Source organism: Salarias fasciatus, chromosome 13 (genome assembly GCF_902148845.1).
Source record: "Salarias fasciatus chromosome 13, fSalaFa1.1, whole genome shotgun sequence".
Taxonomy (NCBI): Eukaryota; Metazoa; Chordata; class Actinopteri; order Blenniiformes; family Blenniidae; genus Salarias; species Salarias fasciatus.
This window is the reverse complement of record NC_043757.1, coordinates 3101204-3126185: the sequence shown is the minus strand read 5'-3', so window position 1 is coordinate 3126185 and position 24982 is coordinate 3101204. Positions and strand designations below refer to the sequence as shown.

At 47.2% G+C, this 24982-nt stretch overlaps 4 protein-coding genes across 5 annotated transcripts; all 4 read right to left on the bottom strand.

Annotated features, from left to right (window-relative positions):
* Positions 1-383: 383 nt before the first annotated feature.
* On the bottom strand, positions 384-5173 carry tspan14 (tetraspanin 14). Of its 2 annotated transcripts, none has more exons than XM_030107350.1 (9): positions 5021-5173; positions 2414-2494; positions 2279-2329; positions 2047-2193; positions 1746-1916; positions 1519-1644; positions 1356-1406; positions 1060-1173; positions 384-939 (listed from the first exon to the last, which is right to left on the bottom strand). In XM_030107350.1, exons 2-9 carry the CDS (start codon positions 2492-2494, stop codon positions 874-876), a joined length of 807 nt encoding a protein of 268 aa, XP_029963210.1. In that variant the 5' UTR covers positions 5021-5173; the 3' UTR covers positions 384-873. The 2 variants fall into 2 exon arrangements, with proteins under 2 accessions (XP_029963210.1, XP_029963211.1); XM_030107351.1 differs by lacking the exon at positions 5021-5173 and adding an exon at positions 2608-2616.
* A 1228-nt stretch (positions 5174-6401) lies between these two features.
* Positions 6402-9881, bottom strand: cst7 (cystatin f). The gene is made up of 4 exons (XM_030106740.1): positions 9793-9881; positions 9219-9391; positions 8996-9112; positions 6402-7817 (listed from the first exon to the last, which is right to left on the bottom strand). The coding sequence occupies exons 1-4, from the start codon at positions 9836-9838 to the stop codon at positions 7695-7697; spliced, it is 459 nt and encodes a 152-aa protein (XP_029962600.1). The 5' UTR covers positions 9839-9881; the 3' UTR covers positions 6402-7694.
* Positions 9882-10374: 493 nt separating this feature from the next.
* syndig1 (synapse differentiation inducing 1) lies at positions 10375-13027 on the bottom strand. The gene is made up of 3 exons (XM_030106906.1): positions 12601-13027; positions 12100-12237; positions 10375-10598 (listed from the first exon to the last, which is right to left on the bottom strand). The coding sequence occupies exons 1-3, from the start codon at positions 13006-13008 to the stop codon at positions 10440-10442; spliced, it is 705 nt and encodes a 234-aa protein (XP_029962766.1). The 5' UTR covers positions 13009-13027; the 3' UTR covers positions 10375-10439.
* Positions 13028-19580: 6553 nt separating this feature from the next.
* Positions 19581-24483, bottom strand: prph2b (peripherin 2b (retinal degeneration, slow)). The gene is made up of 3 exons (XM_030106901.1): positions 23829-24483; positions 22174-22420; positions 19581-19784 (listed from the first exon to the last, which is right to left on the bottom strand). Exons 1-3 carry the CDS (start codon positions 24407-24409, stop codon positions 19581-19583), a joined length of 1032 nt encoding a protein of 343 aa, XP_029962761.1. The 5' UTR covers positions 24410-24483.
* Between the last annotated feature and the right edge of the window lie 499 nt (positions 24484-24982).

Below are 24982 nucleotides of genomic sequence, written 5' to 3'. Positions count from 1 at the left end.
CGGGGGGAGAACCGGGGGAGAACCGGGGCGGGCCGAGCGGGCCGGAGGAGGACCAGGGCGGCTCAGGTTTCTGTCTTGGCCGCAGATCCGATTCCTCCTACAGTTTCCTCGTTGCCCGGGCAGCTGCACCGCCCCCCCGCGGCCACTCTGTGGTAACGCACCCAAACGCACCGAGGCGCCACACACGTGCACATCTGGACTTGACTTTCCAAACCAATAAAATCACATTTTAAAGCAAGTCCGCAGGACATCTGCAAAACGTCTGTGAACTCCTTTGTTCTCCTCCTCAAACATTCAGAACCTCTGAACTCCTCTGTTCTCTTCCTGCTATCTGGAGAACATCTGGAGACCAGAATGTTAGGAAAGAAAAACAGGAAACGGACTGAGAGCAAATATGAACTTTATTTTGGTAAATGTAAAAAAGATAAAAAAAATTCACTTTACAAACAAAAGCAATCCCTTCAGAATAAAAAGTATCAAATGAAATTTAATCCGAAAGGTTTCACGATAAAGCTCAAATCTGCCTTGAAACCAAAATGTTTTCAATTACAGATCCAGTGTGTGGAAGGTCTGAGTCCAACATCTGCAGAACATCTGTCCCACATCTGCCCAACTGCATTTAAAGTACTCAGAGTGCCGTGAGTACTGGGTGTAGTCAGAGTACCGAGGACTCTGGGAAGTGTGACTGGATACAGAGAAACACCTGAGTCCAACAGGAGGAAGACACTGAAGGAGACACGAAGAGGCACTGAATCGAGAGGGTGGGGTGGTCGAGACACCAGTCAAATGGTAACAGCCTCAAGTTACCATAGCAACTGCATCATTTGCCCCACCCCCTCCAGGAAGAGGCTCCGCCCCCACAAGGCACACGCTTCAGTAGCTGAACTTCGCCTTCTCAATGTCCGAGATCAAAGTTCGCGCCAGATAGATCCCCACCATCTGGAACCAGAACAATCGGTACAGCAGTCAGACAAGAACAGCCGCACAGAACTACAATCCGTGTGTGGAAGTACAGTGGTATGTGTGAAGCTGTGCTGTGCGGTCAGTGTGTAGTGCTACCTGAAGCAGAGAGATGACCACAAAGACGATGGCCACAGTGTACAGGTTTCCTGGTATCAAGTCCTCCAATGCAGCCATGCAGCCTTTGGTGTAGATATGATCACTCCACTCCCTCTGAGAACATTAGGAGGACGTCAGGAGAACATGAGGAGAACATTAACACGTGGATGTATTTTAAAAGGAAAACACAGACTCTGGGAACCATGGAGCTGTTGGGTGTTCTCTGATCTGAACCAGTCCATGTTCCAAGAGACCCAGAGGGTCCGAAGTGGACCTGGACCTGCAGACTCTCTCACCTGGAGCTTCTTTCTCACGTCGTAACCACACTGAGTGTTCACCACCGTGTCCTGGACACAAGAAACAAGCAGTCAGCCGGCAACAGTCTGAACCAGCGGTAAGTCAGTGACAGTCAGAACCAGACGGTCACAGATCAGGTCCGTCGATGTGTGGAGGACTCACAGCAGGATCCGTTCTGCAGCAGGAAAACGGAACCCCACATTTCTCTCTGCTGCGGTGCGTCCCATTACAGGTGAAGTACACGTTCAGGTCCCAGTCCATCGGGTCCTGAGCTCCACAGCAGGCGTTCTGCTCACGGACAACACTGTGTCACAGCCACACCCGCCTCTGGTGCAGGTCGTGGAGTGTGTGTGTGTGTGTGTGTGTGTGTGTGTGTGTGTGGTCATTACCATCCTCTGCAGCGAGTCGATGAGGTTCTGCAGGTCAATGTCGTCTCTGTACGCTCTGATGTTCGCTAGGAAGAAGTCATTGATCCAGGTTCTGACCTGTCCCTGGAACACCACCACCAGCACGGCCACCGTCAGCTCCAGGAAGAAGATCAGCCCGATCATCCCCGAGAACTGTCCACACACACACAACACACAACAAACACACAGACACACACACACACACACACACATACACACACACAGTCTCAGTCTCCACGCTGCTCAGCATCAAACAATGAGCCTCACAACATACGACACATACAAATTTGAGCAGACAGATGTTCTCTCTCAGCGCCCCCACACAGCCAGCGAAGCCCAGAGTGAAGGTGACTCCGCCCACCACCAGCACCAACCAGACGGGGTCGAACCCGTGCATCCGGGTCACCTGGCTCAGGTCCTGCAGGACCCCCTGCGGACACACACCGACACGGAGGATGAAAGCCCGGCCGGACTGGAGGAGGCAGGACGAACAGGAGCTTCCTGCAGGGACTCACCTTCTCGCTCCACGCCCACAAACCCACCGAGATGAAGGCCACGCCCGCCAGCTGAAACAGGACCGGCACGCCATCAGGCACAGGCACACACCATCACCATGAGTCTGAGTGTGTGTGTGTGTGTGTGTGTCTCACCCAGAAGATGATGTTGTAGCTGAACATGAGGTATTTGTAACAGCAACTGACCTCGGCGTTCTCATAGCGATAGTAATACATCTGCAGAAGGAAGGACACACACTTTGTAAACTACACACACATCATAAACCAAACACACTGTACACACACTTCATAAATCAAATGTCATAAAGCACTTTTCATACACAACTTACCACAAAGTGCTTAACATGTTAAAAACACAATAAGATTGATTTGATTTGAAAGCTTTATTTCAAACATGTAAAAAAAGTGAACAATCAGAAAAAGAAAGAAAAACCGATCATCCAATGACATAAACAATATGAAAGAGTCATCATCACATGTGCCCACACCTTCCACATGAATAAAAAGGAGCATGAAGAAGAAACACTTCTTCAGATCGCAGCTATTTTCTCTGTTACAGTACGGTTTTTGATAATACCAGGCAATAATTGTTCTTTGCTTTATAAATTACTTGAATAGTTTTAAACTCCACAGGATTCATGTATTTCAAAACGTTTGATTGTGAGGAAAGAGGATTTGGTTGTTCTCTGACCTTGTGCACTAGTCTGACTGCTCTTCTTTGCAGAACAAGTCTTTACAGGGAACTTGCGTCAGTATTTCCCCATACTTCCACACAGCCAGACAGATACAGTAGTATCAGTGAGTAGAACAGAAGATAGAGAGATTTCTGGTCTGGTCAGTACTTGGCTTCAGCCGGGACTGAGATTCTTCTGGATATTTTGTTTTGGATTAGATTTATTCAAGGTTTTCAGCAAATTTTGGCATCAATCAAAACTGATAAAATCTCTGAGGAGATTAATTCCAAAAGTTGCTGAACATCCTCACCAGTACCTCAAATAGTTGTGTCATCAGCTAATAATATAAAGTTCACCAGTTCAGAAACACTACAGATGTCGTGCATGTGCAGAATAAACAGTTCAGGTCCCGACACTGAGCCCTGAGGGACTCCACACACACTATCCAGACGTTCAGGGCGACAGCCTCCCTTCTTCAAAAACTGTTTCCTGTTCTGTAAATCACTTCTCACTCAGTTCAATACAACTCCTCTGAGTCCATATTTCTCCAGTTTATTGATTAATATGTCATGATATAAAATGTTTTTTTTTTTTTTTTTTTAATCAATGAAATCTCCAGCTGTGACTTTTGTAGTGTCCACAGAACAATAGGTTCAATCAGAGCTGGTGATGTTGACCCATTAGGTCTAAATTAACTGACTTTATGAGAGAAAGTTCAATTTTTCCATGAATTCATCTAATATAGATATAAAATATAGTTATAAAAGACTTTCTCAAGGATCTTGAAGTTTTGGGAGAAGAGAAACAGGTCTGTAGTTTGTGAAGCGGCGTCTGTTGCTGTTGTTGTACAGAGGAATGATTTTGGCTACAGTTCATTTATTTTAAAACTGCCCAGTTTGAAATGACAAATTAAAAATGTAGGTTAGCGGCCTGGAAATCCCTCCAAATTATTATGTTGAACTACAAACATGTCAATATCATCACAGTCTGTGGATATTTTGTTTTTACAATTATTAACAGTTAACAATTTGGGAAATTATCCTTACCAGGAGTATTTTCTAATAATAATATTTAACACATCCCATATATCTTTAATATTTTTTTTCTCATATACTTGCATGTTCTCATTATATCAAGGTAAATTTTATATTTCTTGTATTTATTTTATGCCTCAATGATTCTATATTTTAAGAATAAAAATAAAAACACTCCACCCATTTGCTTGCACACACACACACACCCATCATTTAGATGAGATAGAACAAGAGGGAATGGTGTGGAAATCTGAAAATACAATAAGATAAGATGAAGCAAAACACTGAAAATGGGAATTAAATAAAGAGACACAATTTACAGCCAAAGTGAAAAGTTTCATTCAGAAGGTGGGTCTGAAGCCTCTTCTTTAAAACACACACTCTATGCACACAGTTTATTCACAACACACACACTGCACATGCACAACACACACGTGCACAACACAAGCACCCGCTTTATACACAGCATAAACCGTACACACACTTTCTAAATTACACACACTTTATAGGCAGTATAAAGAAACCTTTGATACACTGCACGAGTTCATACACAACTGGCATCATAAACACACTTCGGAAAAAACACAGTACACACGGTTTATGCACACACAGATACACACACTGTACACACAGCTAAACTTGACATACACACTTCATACACAACATGTACAGACACACTCATCATAGTGACACACACACACACACCCATCACATTGACACACACACAGTCATCACACAGTCATCACACTGACACACACACTCCTCATAGTCTCTGATGGTGAGTTCAGGAGTAACTGGAAACAGTATCTCTCTGTCTCTGTCTCTGTCTTGTGTGTCTCTGTCTCTCTCTCTTTCTCTCTGTCTGTGTCCGTCCATATGTTTGTGTGTGTGTGTGTGTGTGTTTGTATGTGTGTTAAAAGAGAGAACACCAGATAGCCCAGTGACCAGGTGAAGCAGCACACCTGCCTCACGCAACCTGCTGTTAACATTAGCGCGCGACGAACGGAGTCTGAGGACGAGGATTAAAAACTCACCTCGGAACAGACGGAAATGAAGGGACTGGCGGAAACGAAGGGACTGACGGCTCCTTGTCTCACAAAACTTTAGCAAGCGCCAGACAACAACAGACTTCTTTTTTTCTCCCCTTTCACTTCCTTTTCCTGTTTCCGCGTTTTCGCTCCACCGCCGCCCCCTGCTGGGAAACCCCGTTACTGCACTGCAGTTTCAGGAAGGAAGAGACTTCCCGTGTGTGTGTGTGTGTGTGTGTGTGTGTGTGTGTGTGTGTGTGTGTGTGTGTGTGTGTGTGTGTGTGTGTGTTCTCGTATTTCTATCCTTGTTGGGGCCAAATGTCCCCACAAGGAAAGCAAAACGTGGAACGACGTGCCTTGTGGGGACCTTTTTCCGGTCCTAAGTAGGAGAAACAGTGTTTTCTTGACCATGTTGTTGTTACTGAAAAAAGTAAAAGTGCAAAAACATTTCTTTAGGGTTAGGCTTTATTGTGGTGTGGGTTAGGGTTAGGGTAAGGGTCAGGGTTAGGGGCTAGACATGAATGGGAGTCAATGGAAGGTCCCCACAAGGATAGAAATACGAGACTGTGCGTGTGTGTGTGTGTGTGTGTGTGTGTGTGTGTGTGTGTGTGTGTGTGTGTGTGTGTGTGTGTGTCTGTGAGAGTTGAAAGACACACTCAGACACAAAGCTTTCTGGGAAAGCAGAGTCACTTTTATTCTTCGAGTTCGTGGCGTCACAGTTTCCCGTCCTGAGATCGATTTCAGGCGTTACAGCGGTCGGTGTAGCAGCACGTCCATCCAGGGTCAGAGCATTTCGCCAGATGAATGCAGCCTTTCTCGTTGTTGTCTGAACACACACACACACACACACACACACACACACACACACACACACACACAAACACACAGAGGTATAAGTTACCAACAGTCTGTTGACATCAGTGTCACGTGCATGTTTGAACATAAGTGTGTATTTGTGTGCGTGTGTGTGTGTGAGTGTGTGTGTGAGACCTCTGGTGTAGCAGGCCTGTTGGACCTTGCCGTTACACTGCAGCAGTAAGTCGTTGACCATATAGTCAGCTTGACCGTAACACTCAATGGAAAACTCCGCTGCAACACAAAGTTACACAACATCAACACAGAGCACAGTAACTGATTACTTCTACACAACAGGAAGTCCTTGCTAGCGACAGTTCATCCTTTATTCTCCGTGCTGTAGATTCATTGAGGTTCTGAGACGTTCTGAAACCTCCACCTTGTGAATCTGCCCTTCATCTCAGAGGAGCGCTGCTGGACTCAGACCTGTGACTTTTCCAGTCCTGGTGGGGACTCCGGTGGTGGGGACTGTACCTGAGCTGAGTGTTAGCAGCGTCAGCACGGCGATCAGCAGGCACAGCTTCATGGTGTCGTCCGGTTTGCAAGTCCAGGGTCTGTCAGATGATGAGCTTTATATACGGTCCGTGACGCGTCTGTTCTGCGCAGACTGATAAGACCGGAGGACACAAACTGTTCTGCACCCTCGTTCAAACATCTCCTGTTTATCTAAACTTTGAACAGACGGGACACATTCAACAAAGTCGACTACTCATGACTAAGCATTTAATCTGACAAACCACCGGGTCTGCTGCCGTGACTTGACAAACGGACGTCCAACTGCAACTCTGTTCAATTCAACTTTATTTATATGACTACAAACTCAACAAAGCAGAAAATCACCACTCATCCAGGATTCAATGTCTTCAAGTCAAGCTTCAAGTTTGGCAAGTTGATCAGTGTCATCTGGTTTCATAGACTTATGTATCATCTGTACAAGCAATGGAAGTTAACTGAGTGTTTCTCTAAATATTTCCAACATTAGGAAGCATGTATAATGGCAATAAAATAGGTCTTAATACAGAACCTTGTGGAACTCCATATTTAACTTCGCTGAGTTCTTTAATGTTGACAGTTGTTGGTTCTATCATGGAGCGAACCTCCACTCAGTTGTTGATTTTATCTTTACAGGATCAACAGATTCAAGTGAGGCTGCTGCAGCATCTGCAGCCAAATCAACCAAGAGGGGTTAATGCTAATGCTAATGCTTATGCTAATGCTAGGGCAACTACTTTCCATTGGATCCGCAGATGGAATCAAAGTCAATAATGCTGAATTACGTCCTTCAATCTGGCCACAGCTTTGTGTGACAGAGATCTCCTACATTTTGATTTGCTCCCAGGTGATGTAAAGCCAGTTACTGTAAATCCAAACCACATCAAGAAGTGATCTGTCAACAGAGGGTTGTGAGGAAAAGCTGTTCATTGATCAACGTCTGTACAGAAATTAGAACAAGATCCATGGTGTGATTGAAATGATGAGTTCCACTCGGCCCAGCAGGAAGACTGAAAACACAGGGGAGATGCTAAAATATGCTAAACATGCTAAATGGTGGTAAACATGCTAAACAACAATGGGTTTTTTTAATGACATGAATTTTTATTGAACATTTTTATCAGTGTACAGAGCTGCCATAGAAGAAAGCCATGTGAAACTTCCAAAATTCACCACAATACTATCACACACCCTCACACAAGCATACACACACACCCCCACACACACACACACACATACATAGAATTTTAAATCAAAACCAAAACAAGCACAAACAGATCAGCAGCCCCTGAGATCATGAGATGTTACACATGTTGCAGCAATGCTAAACATGCTAACTGCTCTGTGGCCCTCGGTCTCCATCACCGCCAGGGGGGCGGTCCCCACAGAGCAGCCCCAGAACAGCATTTTGATTAATCCAGGGAACCGTCCAAACATCTGCATGACATCGAAAAGTCTGCCAAACAACAACAACAACAACAACAACAACAAGATCAACACCAGCATGATGGTTCACCTGATTTAGATGTGTCGCTGTTTACAGATTTACTAAGGCTGTCAGGATTAATTGCACTAATCATGATCAATTAGTCTAGGGCTGAAAGAGATTAATTATCCAAATCACGATTAATCCCAGAATCAGGATTAGGGTTAGAAATCTTCTCAAAGAAAAGAAATATTAGAGAAAAGTTAGAACTCAGGCAGTTCTGAAGTCTGGAAACGTCACACATCCCCTCCTGCGACTGTCTGTGTTCTGGACTGTTCTGTTTGTCTTAAGCCAAGTCCAAACTTCACAGCGGTGTCACAGATCACCTGCTTACTGTTATTCCAGTTTAGGATTAGTGAGATTGTTTTGCTAATGGTGGGATTATTGATTTTTCAGTAGCATCAGAGAGTGAGCTGATCTATCGACTCTCTCAACGTAGCACAATGTGACTTTATTCCTCTTGATACTGAAGTTGTTTCCAACCTCTCAGTCCAGGTTTCATGGCCACACCGTTTTTTGTTATTGTTAAAGCTGTACTTTATGTAGAGATTGTCTTAAAGGTGCAATAAGAAATTTACAATGAAAATAATTAAATTCATTCCCATTTGCTGCCTGTTGATGAAGAAACATTCCCTTTAAACAATCTGCACTCTCCATCAGCAATGTCTTGGTCAAGCTTTTTGAGAGGTACAGGCAGGAACCATTTGGGTGGGCGGGGCTAGATAGGCGCTACTTCCTGGTTCCAGAGCCAATCGTATGTGAGTTCCCAGAGTTGCCAAACGAGCAGCGCAGCATTGTGTATTTCATGTCTGTGATGCCGGCTGTGGGCGGTGCCCCGCCGGTGAAACGCCAGCTGTGACATAATGTTACGTAATGCACCTTTAAGCCAGCCTGCATGGCACTTTATTTTGATGGAATTATTTTGTGTTAATTTGATTCCCAATAAAGACACTCTGGTAGGAAATGCTTCAGATTATGGGCTTAAAACTGCCTTGAAATGCAAATTAACATAATTTTAAACATGCAATGTGAACGCAATTAATCGTGATTAATTGTGATTACATTTTTTATCTTTTGACAGCCCTAATATTTGCGTGTTGTTCTTCCAGTGTTGTTGTTTCCATGTTCTTGTTGTTTACGTGTCTCACCTGCTGCAGAGGACCTGAAGGCTGGAAGCTGCACTTCACCAGATCGTTGTTGCCTCCTTTACGACAAACCGTTCTGGAAATGTTGAAATCCAGGACGTAATGAAATCCTTTAACTATCTGAAAGGAGAACACACACACACACACACACACACACACACACAGTGAGGATCTGACTGTCTGCAGACCTGGGACTCCTCTGGACTCCACTGGGTCCTGGTCCTACCTGCCGCTGTGCTTCACGGACGGACGACACTCGGAACAGGAACATGTCGTTCGACCGGTTGTTGAAGGACCAGGTAGCAGTGCGAAGCGCCCGCAGCACGCCATGGTCGTTCCCGCTGACGTTGGAGTAAGATCCAGGCATGGAGTGGAGGGGGTCAGCAGATGACCTCTGACCTGCAGGAGGTGGTGGAGCAGAAGAAGAAGCAGCAGTCCGTGAAAACTGAAAACTGAGCTGGATGCATTTCTAAAATCTTTCATGACCATCAATTTTGTTTCAATCACCAAAGTTTTAATATTTAAACAAAACTTTTCTTTATGTTAACTCCTCTTTCTTCTCTCTCTCTCCACTCCAGGTTCCTCTGGTTCTGAGATCAGACCGTGGACATAGACAACATGACGTATTGTGTCAGTCTTGACATGTTTTGTCACTTCTGGATAAATTTGTCTTTCAGTTACAAGCTTAAAGGTAAAGTGACGACAAATCATTCTGGAAACGATTAAATCCACAATTTAACAAATCTCCTTTAAGATCTAACACACACACACACACACACACAGAAGGATCAGACACTCACCGACTGTAGCGAGCACACAGATGAGCTGCAGCCACCTCACCTCCATCTTGTCAAACCACAAACACACACACACACACACACACACGTTCAAACACTTCCTGTGAGGACACCACAGTCCCTCCACCAATCAGAGCTCAGACCAGCAGGAAGTGAGAGCTGCGTTAGATTTTCTGCTTCTTGCAGTGAAACTGCTGACGTGTTTTCTAGGCAAGAGTAATCTGATTACTGAGCAACATAAACCCACACATGAAATGTCGAGAAATTTTCAAAACATCTCTTTATTAACTTCACTTCCTGTTTTTATCTACATGCAAATAAATAATGGACCGAAACGCAGTGAGTGTGTGTGTATGTGTGTTTGTGTGGGTGTGTGTGTCTCTCTCTCTGTGTGATGGCGCCCCCTGCAGGAGGGACTCAGAATGTCTTCCTATCAAGTCCTGGAGGACAGTTGAAACTGTGTCTGTCTCTTGAAGGAATCTGACGCGCTTCCTCCTGATTCCAGCTGCTGCTTCGTCAGACGGCGCCTCCTGATTGGTGGAAAGCTGACGCCCGGCCGGCCGCACGCTGGAGGCCGTCCTCCGGTCGGCGGACCACGCCTTTGGACCGGGCCCCGGGCTGATGAGTAACTGAGCTTCAGGTCGTCACGGCTACCAGTGGTGATTCTTGGAAAGGTAGGCGATGAGCGCCACGGCCACGCCCACATAGATCCCCGTCCCGATGGTGATGGACAGCACGGCCAGGAAGAGGGTGCGGCGCGAGCTGGAGCCGGCCCGGTGGAAGTCCCCTTTCTTCACCGCCTTATTGGTCTGAGAGGAGCAACAGAACCACATGACAGGAAACGGTCAGACAGCAGCGGGCCGGGAGACATGAGGAGGAAACATCTGGAACCATGTGGTGGGAAGATCTGGAAACACATGGGGAAACATCTGGAAATGTGTGAAAACAGATGATGGAAACATCTGGAACCATGTGGTGAGAGGATCTAGAAATACATGGTGGCAATATCTGAAAGCACACGTTAGAAATGCATAGAAACAATAGTGGAAACATCTGGAAACGTAGAAAGTTATGTGGGAAACATCTGGACACACATGGTGGAAATATGTGGAAACACATGAGGGAAACATCTGGAAATCTGGGGGGTTCATTTGGAAAAAAACATGGTGGACACATCTGAAAGCACATGGGGCAAACAGAAACACAGGGGAAACATCTGGAAACATAGGGTGGAAAGATGTGGAAACACACGAGGTAAACATCTGGAAATCTATGAGAAATATGAGGGAACAGATGGTGGAAACATCTGGAAAGACATGAAGAAAACATGGGGAACATCTGGAAAGGGAAAGACATGATTGAAATATGCAGAAACACATGGGTTAAACATCTGGAAAGATGTGGTGGAAATATGTGAAAATATTTGGAAGCACATGAAACAAAGTCTTCACCTCTGAGTCTGGCTCTGCACCCTGGGTTGTAAATCAGTGAGGTGTGTGTGTGTGTGTGTGTGTGTGTGTGTGTGTGTGTGTGTGTGTGTGTGTGTGTGTGTGTGTGTGTGTGTGTGTGTGTTCTTGTATTTCTATCCTTGTCGGGGCCAAATGTCCCCACAAGGATAGCAAAACATGGAACGACGTGCCTTGTGGGGACCTTTTTCCGGTCCTAAGTAGGAGAAACAGTGTTTTCTTGACCATGTTGTTGTTACTGAAAAAAGTAAAAGTGCAAAAACATTTCTTTAGGGTTAGGCTTTGTTGTGGTGTGGGTTAGGGTTAGGGTAAGGGTCAGGGTTAGGGGTTAGACATGAATGGGAGTCAATGGACGGTCCCCACAAGGATAGAAATACAAGACTATGTGTGTGTGTGTGTGTGTGTGTGCAGTTTTCTGTTGTTAAGCCATGCTTTTAGTGTGGGAAGCGTTGCTGTTGGAGACCGGGCTCCTCTTTCCTTAGAAGAAGTGGATGTGCAGTTGCCATGGAAACATCATCCGCAACACATTCAGACGTCACACCACCACCAACAGAACTACACACTACACATTTCACCACTGCACACACGAATAAACACGCACACACTCAAACACATTCAAACTCATTCAAACACATTTATCCAGAACTATACACAATTACACACATTGATAAACATTTATACACACACACACACACACACACACTAATAACATGTAAACTGAGAGGTAGGATTCTTCAGATCTCAGAAACTACTGTGAAGTGGAAACCACTGCATGGACTCTTAAACGTGGTTGAAAACTGTACTTTGGGGAACCATTGTCTGTGGACGGTGTTCTGAGGCTCACCTGATGCGACAGGTAGAAGGCGGCGATGCCGAGCGGCCAGAAGCAGCAGAGCATGGAGAAGACGCTGAGACCGAGGTGATCCCTGGGAGGCATCAGCAGGAAGGTGTCCTCACTGTCTGAGTCAGTGGAGGACTCACTCTGACACACACACACACACACACACACACACACACACACACACACACACAGATTATCATCAGGACTACAAACTGGGTTATTGAATTTCCTGTGGATTGTAGACTTGCTGACTGAATTTCTCGTCTGGTAAACAGGAAGTTTGCTCTTCTCTGAACATCTGTCTGTCCAGCGTGTGGACCTGTCTGTCTTCAGACAGTTCTGTCTCCAGCAGGTCCAGTGGACAGACAGACCACACTCTCCATTCCACAGTGGCGGCAACAGGAAGGCTGACGGTCACTTGTTGTTACCATGGTAACCACAGTGATCCCGCTCCATCGTCCCACACGGACCTCCTCACTCCCCAGCCCTCCCGTGACCTCTCACCTCCAGCTCCTGCAGCTCCTCCTCGTCCTCCACATCGTAGGACAGCGAGGGAACCTTGGCGCCGTCTCCCGAGAACTCCAGGAACCTCCCGTCAGCAAACAGCAGCACCTCCCTGGCGGCGGAGGAGGCGTCGGAGCCGAGGCCCTCGATGAAGGTGGTCTCACAGCAGTCCCCGGCCCCCGCCTCGCCCCACGCCCTCAGCACACCCTCAGGGCACAGAAAGAGACCGGGGGAGGCCTGGAGACGTGGGTCCAGGACCGTGTGACGGGACATCAGAGCGCTGGGGTCCAGGAGCAGAGCAGGAGGCGCGCCGTGCTCCTGCTGCGGAGCCGTGGCCACCACGCCGTGGTACTGAGGGGCCGAGTAAAGCTCCGCCTCCAGCCGCGGCGTGCCGATCCGGCCGTTCATCCTGCAGCCGCCTCCTGCTCTCTCCGGCTGGGAGGAGGGCTCAGCCTCTCCTCCTCCCTCCATCCCCCCTCAGGTGGCCTCCTCCTGCTCCTCAGAGGTGTCTCTCCGAGAGGTCAGAGGTCATCCATTACAAACTGAAACACAAACCAAGAGGGGAGTGTTTGTGAGCAGAGTCACAATAACACACACACACCCACACACACACTCACACACACACACACACAAGCACACAAACAAACAAGAACAAATAAATCAACAAACAAAACACACAGGAAGAATTTGAGCTTTTGATCGGCCTCTTAGTATGTGTGAGTGCGTGTATGTGTGAGTGTGTGTGTGTGTGTGTGTGTGTGTGTGTGTGTGTGTGTGTGTGTGTGTGTGTTATCTCTTGTTTGTTTGTTTACACAGAATGTTTGTTCATGTGGTCTGACACTTCACTTCCTGGCTGCAGGACTCTGACGTCATCAGGACTGCGGGTCCTCGTGCTTGTGCGTGCGACAGCGTCCACGCGAACCGATCAGTAATCGAACCTCGTGCACTCGAACCGATACGTGCATGCGGCGCACGCGCGTGGCTGTTTACAGCCCGCGGCGCAAATGTACGAGCAGCAGAATGCATCATGAATACCGACGGTCACCGACTCTGACGTCACACGCGCGCGCGCACACACACACACACACACACACACACACACACACACACACACACACACACACACACACACACACACACACACACACACTCACCTCCCAAGGTGAGGCACGAGGCTGCAGCCCTCCATCCATCCAAGCCTCCCGCGGCTCCTCGTCCTTCCCGCAGCCGCCCTGCGAGCCCTCCGAGCCGGCCACCGAGCCCAAACGATCCCCGGTGTGATCCGGAAGGTCCAAACACTAACGGAGAAAACGAGATGGCAGGATGGGAAAGGCAGGAGGACGATTCTCCTGCAGAGAGGAGGAGGAGGAGGAGGAGGAGAGAGAGAGAGGGGATAGGGAGAGAGAGAGAGAGAGAGAGAGAGAGAGAGAGAGAGAGAGAGAGACAGAGACAGAGACAGAGACAGAGAGAGAGTGAGCAGCAAGACAGAGAAAGAAAGACAGTAACTGTAAATTCATTGGCTGTGGAGTGTTTATACAGGAGGTTTGTGTGTGTGTGTGTGTGTGTGTGTGTGTGTGTGTGTGTGTGTGTGTGTGTGTGTGTGTGTGACAGAGAGCTCTCTTCAACCAAACAACAGACTGGAAGCGTCATCTGGACTTGTTGTCATGGTAACAAAAACAAACGATAACTTGGTTGTTATTGATCAGAGGTGAAAGGCATGTGACAGTCGTGTGTTGTTTCTGTGTTAAAAAGATTAAAATCATTTCTGGTAGTTTGTCGTAGCTTCCTGTCATCCTGAGTGTGATGGACTGCTCACCTGTCCAGGTGTCACCTGTCCAATCTGGTCCAGGTGTTGCTTGTCCAGATTGATCAACAGGTTCCATTTCGGTCATGTGAGTAATGGCTTTTGAACTCAGACCAAAGTAATACATGGAGTTCCGCAGGGTTCCGTCTTGGGACCTCTGCTCTTCACGTTGGACATGCTTCCTATGTCGCAGTCACTGACAGAACCCAAATGAAAAGTCAGTCCCTGAATGAGGGAAGGCAGACAGAAGCAGGGAGACGAGCGACCTGAAACGGAGATGCCACATGTGATTTTGAAAATAAAACAGGAAGTGCTCCCACTGAAAGAGACAAGACCGACAAGCCACACAGACTTAACCATCAGTGGTTCAACACCTGGCATCCTGTAGGTAAAATCAATTAAAAAAAAAACACTTCCCTAACTTCCACTGCTTTGCAGATGATACATACATCTATTTATCTATGAAACCAGATGACACTGATCAGCCTGTCAAACAAGAAGTTTCTTTGAAATATCAAATCCTGGATGAGTCATAATTTTCTGCTTCTGAACTCAGATAAAACAGAACTTAATATATTTGGCAAAAAAGAGAGAGAGAGAGAGAGAAATTAAATAAACACATGGTGACTCTGGATGGTGTTACCTTGATGTCCAGTAACTCTGTGAGGAAGCCGGAGTTACTCCGGACTGGGACGTCTCCTTCACATTACGCAGTGGTAGGACCTCTTTACCTGGAATGAACATGTTGACTCAGACTGCAGTGGTTGCCAGTTTGGGAGACTCTAAATGAGTTCGGACAGTTCAGGTGTGCTCAAATCCCCTCAGGGGGGTTGGCACTTCCAAACTTCCGCTACTACTATTGGACTTGCGATATAAAGAAGCTCCTCTACTGGAACACCTGCAAAGCGATATATGAGCGACCGCAGCGGTTTGTGGTGTGTTCCAGCTACCACTAGCTGTTAAACAGGGTAGCCCTAGTCCAGTTGGAACAAATACATTAAGGATCTGGAACCAATCCAGGAAAGCGTTTGGCCTCAATCACTGCAAACTCCAACTTACCGTAATCATTTATTTCCCTCATCATGTTCTTACCCAGCCTTTACTACCTGGTCTCCAAAGGGTCTGGGGACAATACATGACCTCTTCGGCATTGACGTTTTCTCCTCTTTTGCCATTCTGGCATCTAGATGTAGTTTGCCAAGTTACTCATTTATTCCATTTTTTTCAGTTAAGACATCATGTGAAATCTTGCTTCCCTCAGTTTCCCAACAAATCACCAGAACTGCTGGTAGACCAGCTCCTCATTCTCCATGTTAAAAAGAAAAATCCCTCATAGGAATCATCTGCAACTCTATCCTATAATACGTCTCCAAATCCTCTGAACTCTTTAAGGTCCTCCTGGGGTCAGGATCCGGGGATTCCTCTATCTGATGAGATGTGGCAGATTAGATCAAATTGTGTCCGTTCTTCTTCTGTTTGTGCAAGACACAACCTCCTACAATGAAAACTCTTAGAATGTACTTGACTAACGCCAAGCTACCCAGAATCTATCCGGATAGGACAGACACCTGCATCAGAAGCAAACAACCCCCTGCTGACTTTAATCATATGTTCTTGACATGAACGCGACTGACTGGACTGCTATCTTTGAAACACTTCGCAAGGTAGTCGGCCAAAACGCTCGAAGCCCTTGCTTCATTATTTGGAATTACAATTTCACCCAGACTCCCGAAACCCACCAGGAATGCTGTTGCATTCACCACCCGACCCGACTGACTCGAAAACCTAGAATTCTCACCCCGCCCCACCGACTCAGAATAAGTGGATTCCAGACGTATTGTAATGCGTCACTCTAGAGAGGATTAGAGGTTTTCCTTGAAAGCTTCATTAGAAACCTTCCACAAGGCTTGGCAGCCCTTTTTAACACACACGGATTCACTGACTGTCTCTGAAGAAAATACCTAACCCCTAACTCCATTGCCTTATTTTGTTTCTTATTGTCAGCTTTACGAGACCTAACCGTAACGAATTAGTTTTTAATGGTAACTTGCCGAACAGCACTCATTACCCACCTTCCTCCTCAGCTCCTCCTCCTCCTGCGGCTCTTCAGCTAATTCTCCTCCTCCTCCTCCTCCTCCTTATGCAGCTCTTGAGCTCCTCCTCTTCTCAGCTCCTCCTCGTTTAGTAGATTTGTTAAACGTTTATCACTTTCTTCTTCAGATTCTGATTTTTTGAGCTCGTCATGAAGGCTGAAGCAGGTGTGTGCGTGATATGTTAACAGGATCAGTGTGTAAATCTCCTCCTCCTGCATCTATCCCAGCTCACACCAAGTGAGAGAGGTCAGGGCTGGACAGGTGAGAAGTTCACCACAAGACACACACACACACACACACACACACACACACACACACACACACACAGTTACCATGTATTTAGAGAAGGAAGCCATCGAGGAAGTTGTGCTTCCCACTGTCCCACTATGCCACGTTGTGTACTCACATCGAATTTAGTTCTTTTCTTGGTTCACTTCTTTTGTGTGTGTGTGTGTGTGTGTGTGTGTGTGTGTGTGTGTGTGTGTGTGTGTGTGTGTGTGTGTGTGTGTGAGTGTGTGTGTCCTCTGAGCCGATAAGTGATGATAATGAGCTCAGAGCTGCAGATTAACTGATGCCAGCTAAAGAAGTCAAATCCTCTAAAGGACAAGTTCACCCAACCTGAATTCACTCCTCAACACACACACACACACACACACACACACACACACACACACACACACACACAGTCTCGTATTTCTATCCTCGTGGGGACCGTCCATTGACTCCCATTCATGTCTAGCCCCTAACCCTGACCCTTACCCTAACCCTAACCCACACCACAACACAGCCTAACCCTAAAGAAATGTTTTTGCACTTTTACTTTTTTCAGTAACAACAACATGGTCAAGAAAACACTGTTTCTCCTACTTAGGACCGGAAAAAGGTCCCCACAAGGCACGTCGTTCCACGTTTTGCTATCCTTGTGGGGACATTTGGCCCCAACAAGGATAGAAATACGAGAACACACACACACACACACACACACACACACTTTTAAAACTAATAGGAATAGTTGCATGGACATGAAACACACAGTATGTTTGCATGTGTGTTCCTCTACAAATACACACAACATTTCACAGGTCTCAGCCGTTTCCTCTCGGAACCAAAAGTGTTCCAGTGACAATGACCCCTGGGGGTCACGCCACTCTCACCGGTATGAAAGCAAAAGTACCATCAGCTTCTAAAAAGTTTCAGTCTGCGTCTCTTTGGTGTGACTCTGACTTGAACTCATCTGATCCCCCCACCCAACCCCAGCAGTGGTCCCTGCTGGGGGGGGGGGGACTGTGGCTGCTTTTCAACGAGGGTGTTTCAGAAAGAAAGAGTCAGACAGGCAGTCGTCCTTCAAAATCTCTTTATAGGTTTTATCACATAGCGACTACAAGCTCCAACCGACCCACAACATCACAACAGAAACATGGTACAACCTGAGCTCCTCCACTACACACTCGCTACACACTCAGCTCGGAGGCGAGGCAGCACCGCGGTTTCACCGCGGCTCCGCCACCTCCTCGCCGGCTACGCTGCAACCCCGCTACACCACTCAGTGTAAAAAATACAAGAAAAGAAGTGAAGCAAGAAGCTCCGGTTGCAATCCCAGAAGCAGACAGCTGACCGCAGGTGTTAGCATATTCCTTAGCATCAAGGCTAGCATTAGCCCATAGAAGCAAAGAATGTCGATTTTAAATTGTTTGGTCAAACACAAAAACAATTTCAAAGTTGGAGACCAAATAAAACATCCATAAGATTTCCAGTGTGTGGTGGTTACATGTCAAAGCAGGCCCCATTTACACGACAATGTTTCATGTGAAAACGTAGTGTTTTTGTGTTTTCATTTTACAAAACTTCGTGTTTACGCAACGTTTTGAACAACATGTCGGATCGATTCCACAGAAAAGGCAGAAATTGCTGAAAATGATGTAGTTTTCATGGAGGGCCACTAGTGGGTGCTGTTGGTTGGTTTTGTGATGAAACCAACACACACATGCTAGCTGAGGACAATACGCTAAGAACATTAACAACAGGAGAACACGGACATTTGTACCGACAGCCGACTGTTAGTACGGTGACTGTCAACTCTAAAACTACCAAGTCCAGGAGAATCTGGACTAGGACCAGGACCAGAAGCAGGGGAATATGGACTAGGACCAGGACCAGGAGAATATAGACTGGGAGCAGGACCAGAACCAGGAGAATCTGGACTGGGAGTCTTGACACTCTGGAGGAAAACCTTGTTCTTATTGTCCCTCTACTGAGCATGTGCAGAACTAGTTACTATGGCTGTGGTGCGCACGCACAATAAGAGTGCTTCCGCAATTGACATGGAGACGGAGCCTGAGCGTTTTCAGAGCACGGTTGTCGTGTAAACGGCCTAAAATGAAAAATGATTGGTTCAAATCCAGGCCAGGGACTCATGCTTGCCCTGTGAGTGTGTGTGTGTGTGTGTGTGTGTGTGTGTTTTTGAAGGCTTATGAGTTTACACCATCTGCAACTTTACTCACACATTCTCACAGACATTCTCAAACACACTCTCTCTCTCTCTCTCACACACACACACACACACACACACACACACTGCTGGTTGTGCAGGTGTTCCCTGTGTGCAGCTGCACAGACTGTTAAAAGCAGAGCTGTCTCCTCTCTTTGGCTCATCTGTCTGTTTCCATGCCAACTGTCATTTCAGAGGTCAGAGGTGGCGCCCCCTTGTGGACAGACTCTGACTGGCTCGTACCAGTGCGTCTATGGGTTCATTCCTTCAGGTCTGATTGGGTGGGACCGTCATGTGACAGGAAGCAGAGATGGGATAACATAAATCCAGATGTTTCATTCACAGCAGCAGATTTCTGCTGATTAAAAATAAACTCTTTTCAACATATTTACACATTCACAATATTGAAAAGTGGTGTGTGTGTGGATGTGTGTGTGTGTGTGTGTGTGTGTGTGTGTGTGTGTGTGTGTGTGTGTGTGTGTGTGTGTGTGTACAGATCTGGAGATGGTCTCCTTTGTTTCCCCCAGGAGTGGGGGTTGTGGGTGAGTAGAGGGGGGAGACCTCAGTCCTTCTTGGGGAGGAGGGGGCGGGGCTCTCAGGTGGCGGCCTCGCCCGTGGCTCCGCCCTCCTGCACCTGGTTGCCCTTGCCCAGCGTCTTGAGTTTGGACAGAGCTTCTGCCAGCGTCTCCTTCACACCTTTGTCCAGCAGGTAACCCTCGCTCTCACACTCCGGGTTCTCGGGGTCCGCCATGGTCTCCAGGGCCGTGCACAGGTATTTCAGCCCCGCCATGTCTGCTGACTGCAACACACACATAAACACACACACACACACACACACACACACACACACACACACACACACACACACACACACAAACACACACACAATCAGTATGAAGAGTACGTAGCTGCTCTATGTAGAAGAAAGGTGGAGGATGAAATGTGATGACTGTGTGTGTGTGTGTGTGTGTGTGTGTGTGTGTGTGTGTGTGTCTGTGTGTGTGTGTGTGTGTGTGTGTGTGTGTGTGCTACAGTTGCCTTGTACGTTCCTTTGTTTAGTGTCTGTGTATTTTACCATATATGTTTTGATAGTAAACAGTCATATATTCAGATAAACTACAGAATTTCATCTGCCACAGTCAGCAGCCAATCAGAGGTGAGTGGGGGCGGAGCCACAGGTAAAGCCGAGGCTCAGGTGTCCATGAGTGATTGAGTTCAGGATGTTGGCTTTAAATCTGCAGCTTGCCGTCACACGACAGGTCAAACTTGTTGTTTTGACCCACATCTTCCCAGAGTGCATTCTGCCTCGATGACGCTCAGATTAACCCTCAGAATAGTTCCTGATCCTCCGTGAGCCTGACCACTGCTCAGCAGATTACCAGGCCACAGCGGCACAAGTCATTCTTTCTCTCTCTCTCTCACACACACACACACACACACACACTCGCGCGCACACACGAACACCCGCACAAACGTGCTCGCACACACACGTCGACACACTGGAGCTCCTGTTACATGGTATACTTCAATTATATGCCACTGCCGTTACACACCTGAGATACTCCAACTACACACTTGAGATAGTGATGTTACACACCTGACATACTGCAGTGACACACCTGTGATACTCCAGGTACACACCTGAGATACTGCAGTTACACACCTGTGATACTCCAGGTACACACGTGAGATAATCCAATTACACACCTGAGAAACTCCTGTTACACACTTCAGATACTGTAGTTAAACACCTGAGATATTCAAATTACACCTGAGATATTGATGTTACACACCTGAGATACTCCAATTACACACCTGAAATACTCCAGTTACACACCTGAGGTACTCCAGTTACACACCTGAAATACTCCAGTTACACACCTGAGGTACTCCAATTACACACCTGAGATACCATTGTTATGCACCTGAGATACTGATGTTACTCACTTTTGGCATTTCTCTGTTTTACTCACCTGTGATAAGACCAACATGATCAAAGTCAGCAATACCGCAGATTGTTGCTGCGCATGTGTGTGTGTGTGTGTGTGTGTGTGTGTGTGTATGTTTGTGTCATCATTCACTTCTGAGAACAAACATCAGTGCTAATACAAATCACCTCTCACCGCACTAATCAATTATGCCGTTAACCCGGTGTGTTCAAGGTCAGCTCAGCTGCTGCTGAGATGAGCAGATTAAGAATAGAACTTCTCCTGCGTTCACCTTCAGGCGAAAGCCTCGTCATGGCGGAGCACATTGTGACACCAAGGCTTCTGAGGTCCACATGAGAATAAGACACAGAGGCGCAAGAACACCCTGAATCAATCGACCATCACGTGGAACCAAACACACCAAAGACCTCTGCTACCTGTTGATGTCTTATGCCAGCCAACAGTGTGTGAAGGCAGGTTTCTGAATCCTTACCCCTCAACCCTAAACCAGGGTTTGATATCCACCCCTTACTAGGAAAAGAATCCCTACACCGTACCTAAAGCATGGTTTAAATCCCTACCCCCTTTGAATCCTTACCCCCTAAACTTTGCCAGGGTTTGAATTCCTACCTGCGACCTGAAACTGGGTTAGAATATCCACCTGCAATATGTCTGTGACGTCCTTTTTACCCTCTTCATCATCTAACCACCAGCTGGAACAGCAGAAAGTGTCCAGCTCTGAGTCTGGTTCTACAGAAAGTTCTCACCTCAGTGTGACTGTCTCACAAGCACACATTCACCCCAACAAGACATTTACAATCACCACTAGAAACTAGAAACACGTGTTTTTACACTGTGAGAGGAAAGAAGCACATCCACACAGGAAGAACATGCAAACTCCTCACAGTCTAAACCTCCCAAGCTCAAGTGAGACCAAAACCAGGGACATTCTCACTGGGAGGCATGTCCCAAGCACTGCACTACTTTTTGGCGATGAAAATCAAATGTTACTAAGTCAAGTTTGGCACCTCTGAGTACTGTGACTTTTGCAGACACCAGAATTATAAGCTAAGCTAAGCTGGACTACGGTTAGGGTTAGGGTTCAGGGTTAGGGTTAGGGTTTATGTTTGGGCTGGGGTTAAGGTTAGGATTGGGTAAGCCCTAGGGTTAGGGTTAGGGTTAAGGTTACCTAAGAGTTGCCCTAACCCTTTTCTTCCAGTTGGAAGCTGATTGGCCGCAGTGGGATGTGGGCGGTCGTACCTCTAGAAAGATGGTGAAAATAACCAGCGCCCCGATACTGTTCATGATGCTGCTGTAGTAGGAGAAGAGGGCCTCGCGGCAGCCCCGGGTCCAGATGTTGAGCTCCTCGATGCGGTGGTCATAGTCATAGTGGGCGGAGTTATTGGTCAGGTGGTGCTGGATGCAAGGTCGCGGGGAACCCGGGTTACAGCAGCTGAACGGCACGCTGTCCATCAGGTACTTTCCCTCCACATTACTGAGGACACGACTGAAAGGACAAGCATATCAGAGACATGATCATGAGGGGGACACAGGGTTCTGAGGGGGTCCCTGAAGGACCTGGGGAGTCTCTAGGGGAAGTCTGAAGGGTCCAGGGCTTTGAAGAACGTGAGGAGGGAGCCCAGAGGAACTGGAAGCATGGAAGCACATGAGGTTTTGTGAGGAATCCGTAGGCTTGTGGGTCCTGAAAATCCCTGATGGGTCTAAAGCAGGGACTCTTAAACAGGGGGGAACGAAAACAAGTAAATTCATCTTTACTTGTTTTTATTCACCTTTCGCTTTTCTTTATGGAACACTTCTTGAGGGACACTCTCCAGAACACTCTCTACAGAGCTCTCAGTAGACAGCTCACTCCCTGCAGGATAACTGAGGAAGATTTAGTTCATTTCTTAAGTTTAGGTCAGGAAATCCTTTCTGTGATCAAATGATTAAGTCTCTGGTGAAAACAAATATAAAAAAAAACCTGATTTAGAAAACAAGCTCTGATTTTGGCAGTAAGCTAACAGCTACTTGCTGCATTAGCATCACCAGCAGGTAGAAGAAGAAACATATTTCAGTCTTTAAAGAAACGAAAAGAGCTGAGGAGGCTCATTGCAGCCATTCTTGCCGTGGTCCAGACCACCAGATCCAGACCACCAGATCCAGATTACCAGATCCAGATCACAAGTTCCAGATGAAGCCAATATGTCCCACTCACATGAGTCGGTGCTGTTAAAGAACCTTTGCTGGGGTTGTGGCATCTCTAGTGTTTGTTTTCGGTTGTAGCCTGAGAAGGACTGACATATCACCTTGCGGTCATGGAATATGGCAGACAGGAGGATAAAAGTGGATCATGGGAAATAATAATCTCAGAGAGGAAATATCTCTTAACAGCATTAACACATGAGCACTCAAACACACTAACAGGTTCATAAAACAGTGCATCAGCCACTGGCAGGTTTCTGCTGCGGTTCCATGATGTGGTTCATGGCCTTGTGAATTAAGGTATGGAAGGGTTTAACCTTGTCATGTCAGTGAAGGTTTAGGTAGAAATCAGATCCCAACAGATTAAAGACTTAGAGGTCAGCTCCTGCACGGGAACTTTTACCACTTTAAGTCCCAGCTGATCCTCCTCTGAAACAACCAACCAGCTGAGATTTTACTGCTGATTCAGCTGAAAACTCGCTGGAACAAAAACTAATCGGCTCAGAGATCATCCAGGCTCGTTGTCAAAGAATCCCACAGAGAAATCCAACATCTTCTTGAATCTAACCAAAATCGGTAGTATACATGCTTAAAAAAAAAAAAAAAAAAAAATCAAAAGTTGATGTAAAATTTCAAACTGGGTGGGTGTGAATTCTGCTCATTGAACCAGTGTTGGGTGGGTCTGCTGGTGAGACGTCCGGACTGGTACTCACTCTTTCACCACGTCGTTGCTCATGTCCAGGTAGCGGTTGCTGATCCACTGCACCTCGAACCAGTCCCTGAAGTTGTTGTTCCCGCAGCAGCGGAACTCGATCTGCGTCATGTCGAGCGTCCTCTTCATGAAGCAGCGGCCCGGCGTGTCGGTGTCCTTGTAGAACTTGATGCCGTTCTTCAGGCCGTCGGCCAGTGACAGGTACATCGCAAACTGCATGAGGAAGCAGAGCAGCGCGGCGAGCAGCAGCGCAACGTTGAGGCCGCAGCACAGCAGCAGGTATGGCTTCAGCATCGGCTTCCACTTGGCGAACTTGAGCGGGTCCAGCGAGTCGTGGCACACCTTCCCCCCAAAGGCGTTGACGCCACAGGCCACGGCGCCCAGCAGGATGAGCAGGTTGGGCACTAAGTGGCTCTCGTTATTGTCCATCATCTCACTCCTCTTCCTCAGCTCAATCTTGAAGAAGATGCCGAGGCTGAAAATGAGGATGCCCACGATGACAGAGAACCAGTAGAGCATCCAGAGGCCCTGAGCCAGCTTCACCCGCTTCTGCAGGGTGAACTTCACTGGCATGAACGGCATGGTGCCGCCTTCAACAAAACCAGCAGTCACTGAAAATCCCAGAGAGAGGAAGATCTGCTTCCCGAGTGCCGCCGCCGCCGACCCGTCACCGTTTCACCACTTAGATCCAAAAAGAGGCAGTTGAACACGACTCGCTCATGAATTTCACACCCATAATGCTGTGCTGCGGGCCAGCACGGTCCATGCTGCTGGGGGGTCAGAGGGGTCCGCCATCAAACCACGACAGAGAGACCGGGAGAAAGGCTGCGGGGCGATGCGTCCTGTTGGCGGCGTGGACGAGCGACTGTGGCCAAGCGGTGACACGTCATCCTAAAGCTGGCCGTGATCTCGTTACAGCGGCTCAGCCCCCTAATCCCGCCGCTAAGAGGTTTGATGCTAATCAGCTGCTTCCTCCTGCCACTCTCAACCGCCTCACCTCTGCACAGGTGAATCTCGCTGATCCATCCAGCCAATCGCAGCGCCGGAGAAACCCCCAGAGACCCAGACGGAGTAGGAGGAGGAGGCAGTTACTATGGCAACACAGTTTTCAAGAGCTGTGACGTTTCAGTCATGTACAGTTCAAGTGTCTGTCGG

Excerpts from the sequence above, each read along its gene's own strand:
- prph2b (XM_030106901.1), bottom strand. The coding sequence starts at position 24,409 with ATGCCGTTCATGCCAGTGAAGTTCACCCTGCAGAAGCGGGTGAAGCTG. Across the intron at positions 22,421-23,828 it reads AGCAACGACGTGGTGAAAGA|TCGTGTCCTCAGTAATGTGG; the intron begins GTGAGTACCAGT and ends TTGTCCTTTCAG. Across the intron at positions 19,785-22,173 it reads TTTTCACCATCTTTCTAGAG|TCAGCAGACATGGCGGGGCT; the intron begins GTACGACCGCCC and ends TGTGTGTTGCAG.
- tspan14 (XM_030107350.1), bottom strand. The coding sequence starts at position 2,494 with ATGTATTACTATCGCTATGAGAACGCCGAGGTCAGTTGCTGTTACAAA. Across the intron at positions 2,330-2,413 it reads GCTACAACATCATCTTCTGG|CTGGCGGGCGTGGCCTTCAT; the intron begins GTGAGACACACA and ends GTCCTGTTTCAG. Across the intron at positions 1,645-1,745 it reads TCGACTCGCTGCAGAGGATG|AACGCCTGCTGTGGAGCTCA; the intron begins GTAATGACCACA and ends GTCCGTGAGCAG.
- syndig1 (XM_030106906.1), bottom strand. The coding sequence starts at position 13,008 with ATGAACGGCCGGATCGGCACGCCGCGGCTGGAGGCGGAGCTTTACTCG. Across the intron at positions 12,238-12,600 it reads AGGAGCTGCAGGAGCTGGAG|AGTGAGTCCTCCACTGACTC; the intron begins GTGAGAGGTCAC and ends TGTGTGTGTCAG. Across the intron at positions 10,599-12,099 it reads CCTTCTACCTGTCGCATCAG|ACCAATAAGGCGGTGAAGAA; the intron begins GTGAGCCTCAGA and ends TGCTCCTCTCAG.
- cst7 (XM_030106740.1), bottom strand. The coding sequence starts at position 9,838 with ATGGAGGTGAGGTGGCTGCAGCTCATCTGTGTGCTCGCTACAGTCG. Across the intron at positions 9,392-9,792 it reads CTGTGTGCTCGCTACAGTCG|GTCAGAGGTCATCTGCTGAC; the intron begins GTGAGTGTCTGA and ends CACCTCCTGCAG. Across the intron at positions 9,113-9,218 it reads TCCGTGAAGCACAGCGGCAG|ATAGTTAAAGGATTTCATTA; the intron begins GTAGGACCAGGA and ends TTCTCCTTTCAG.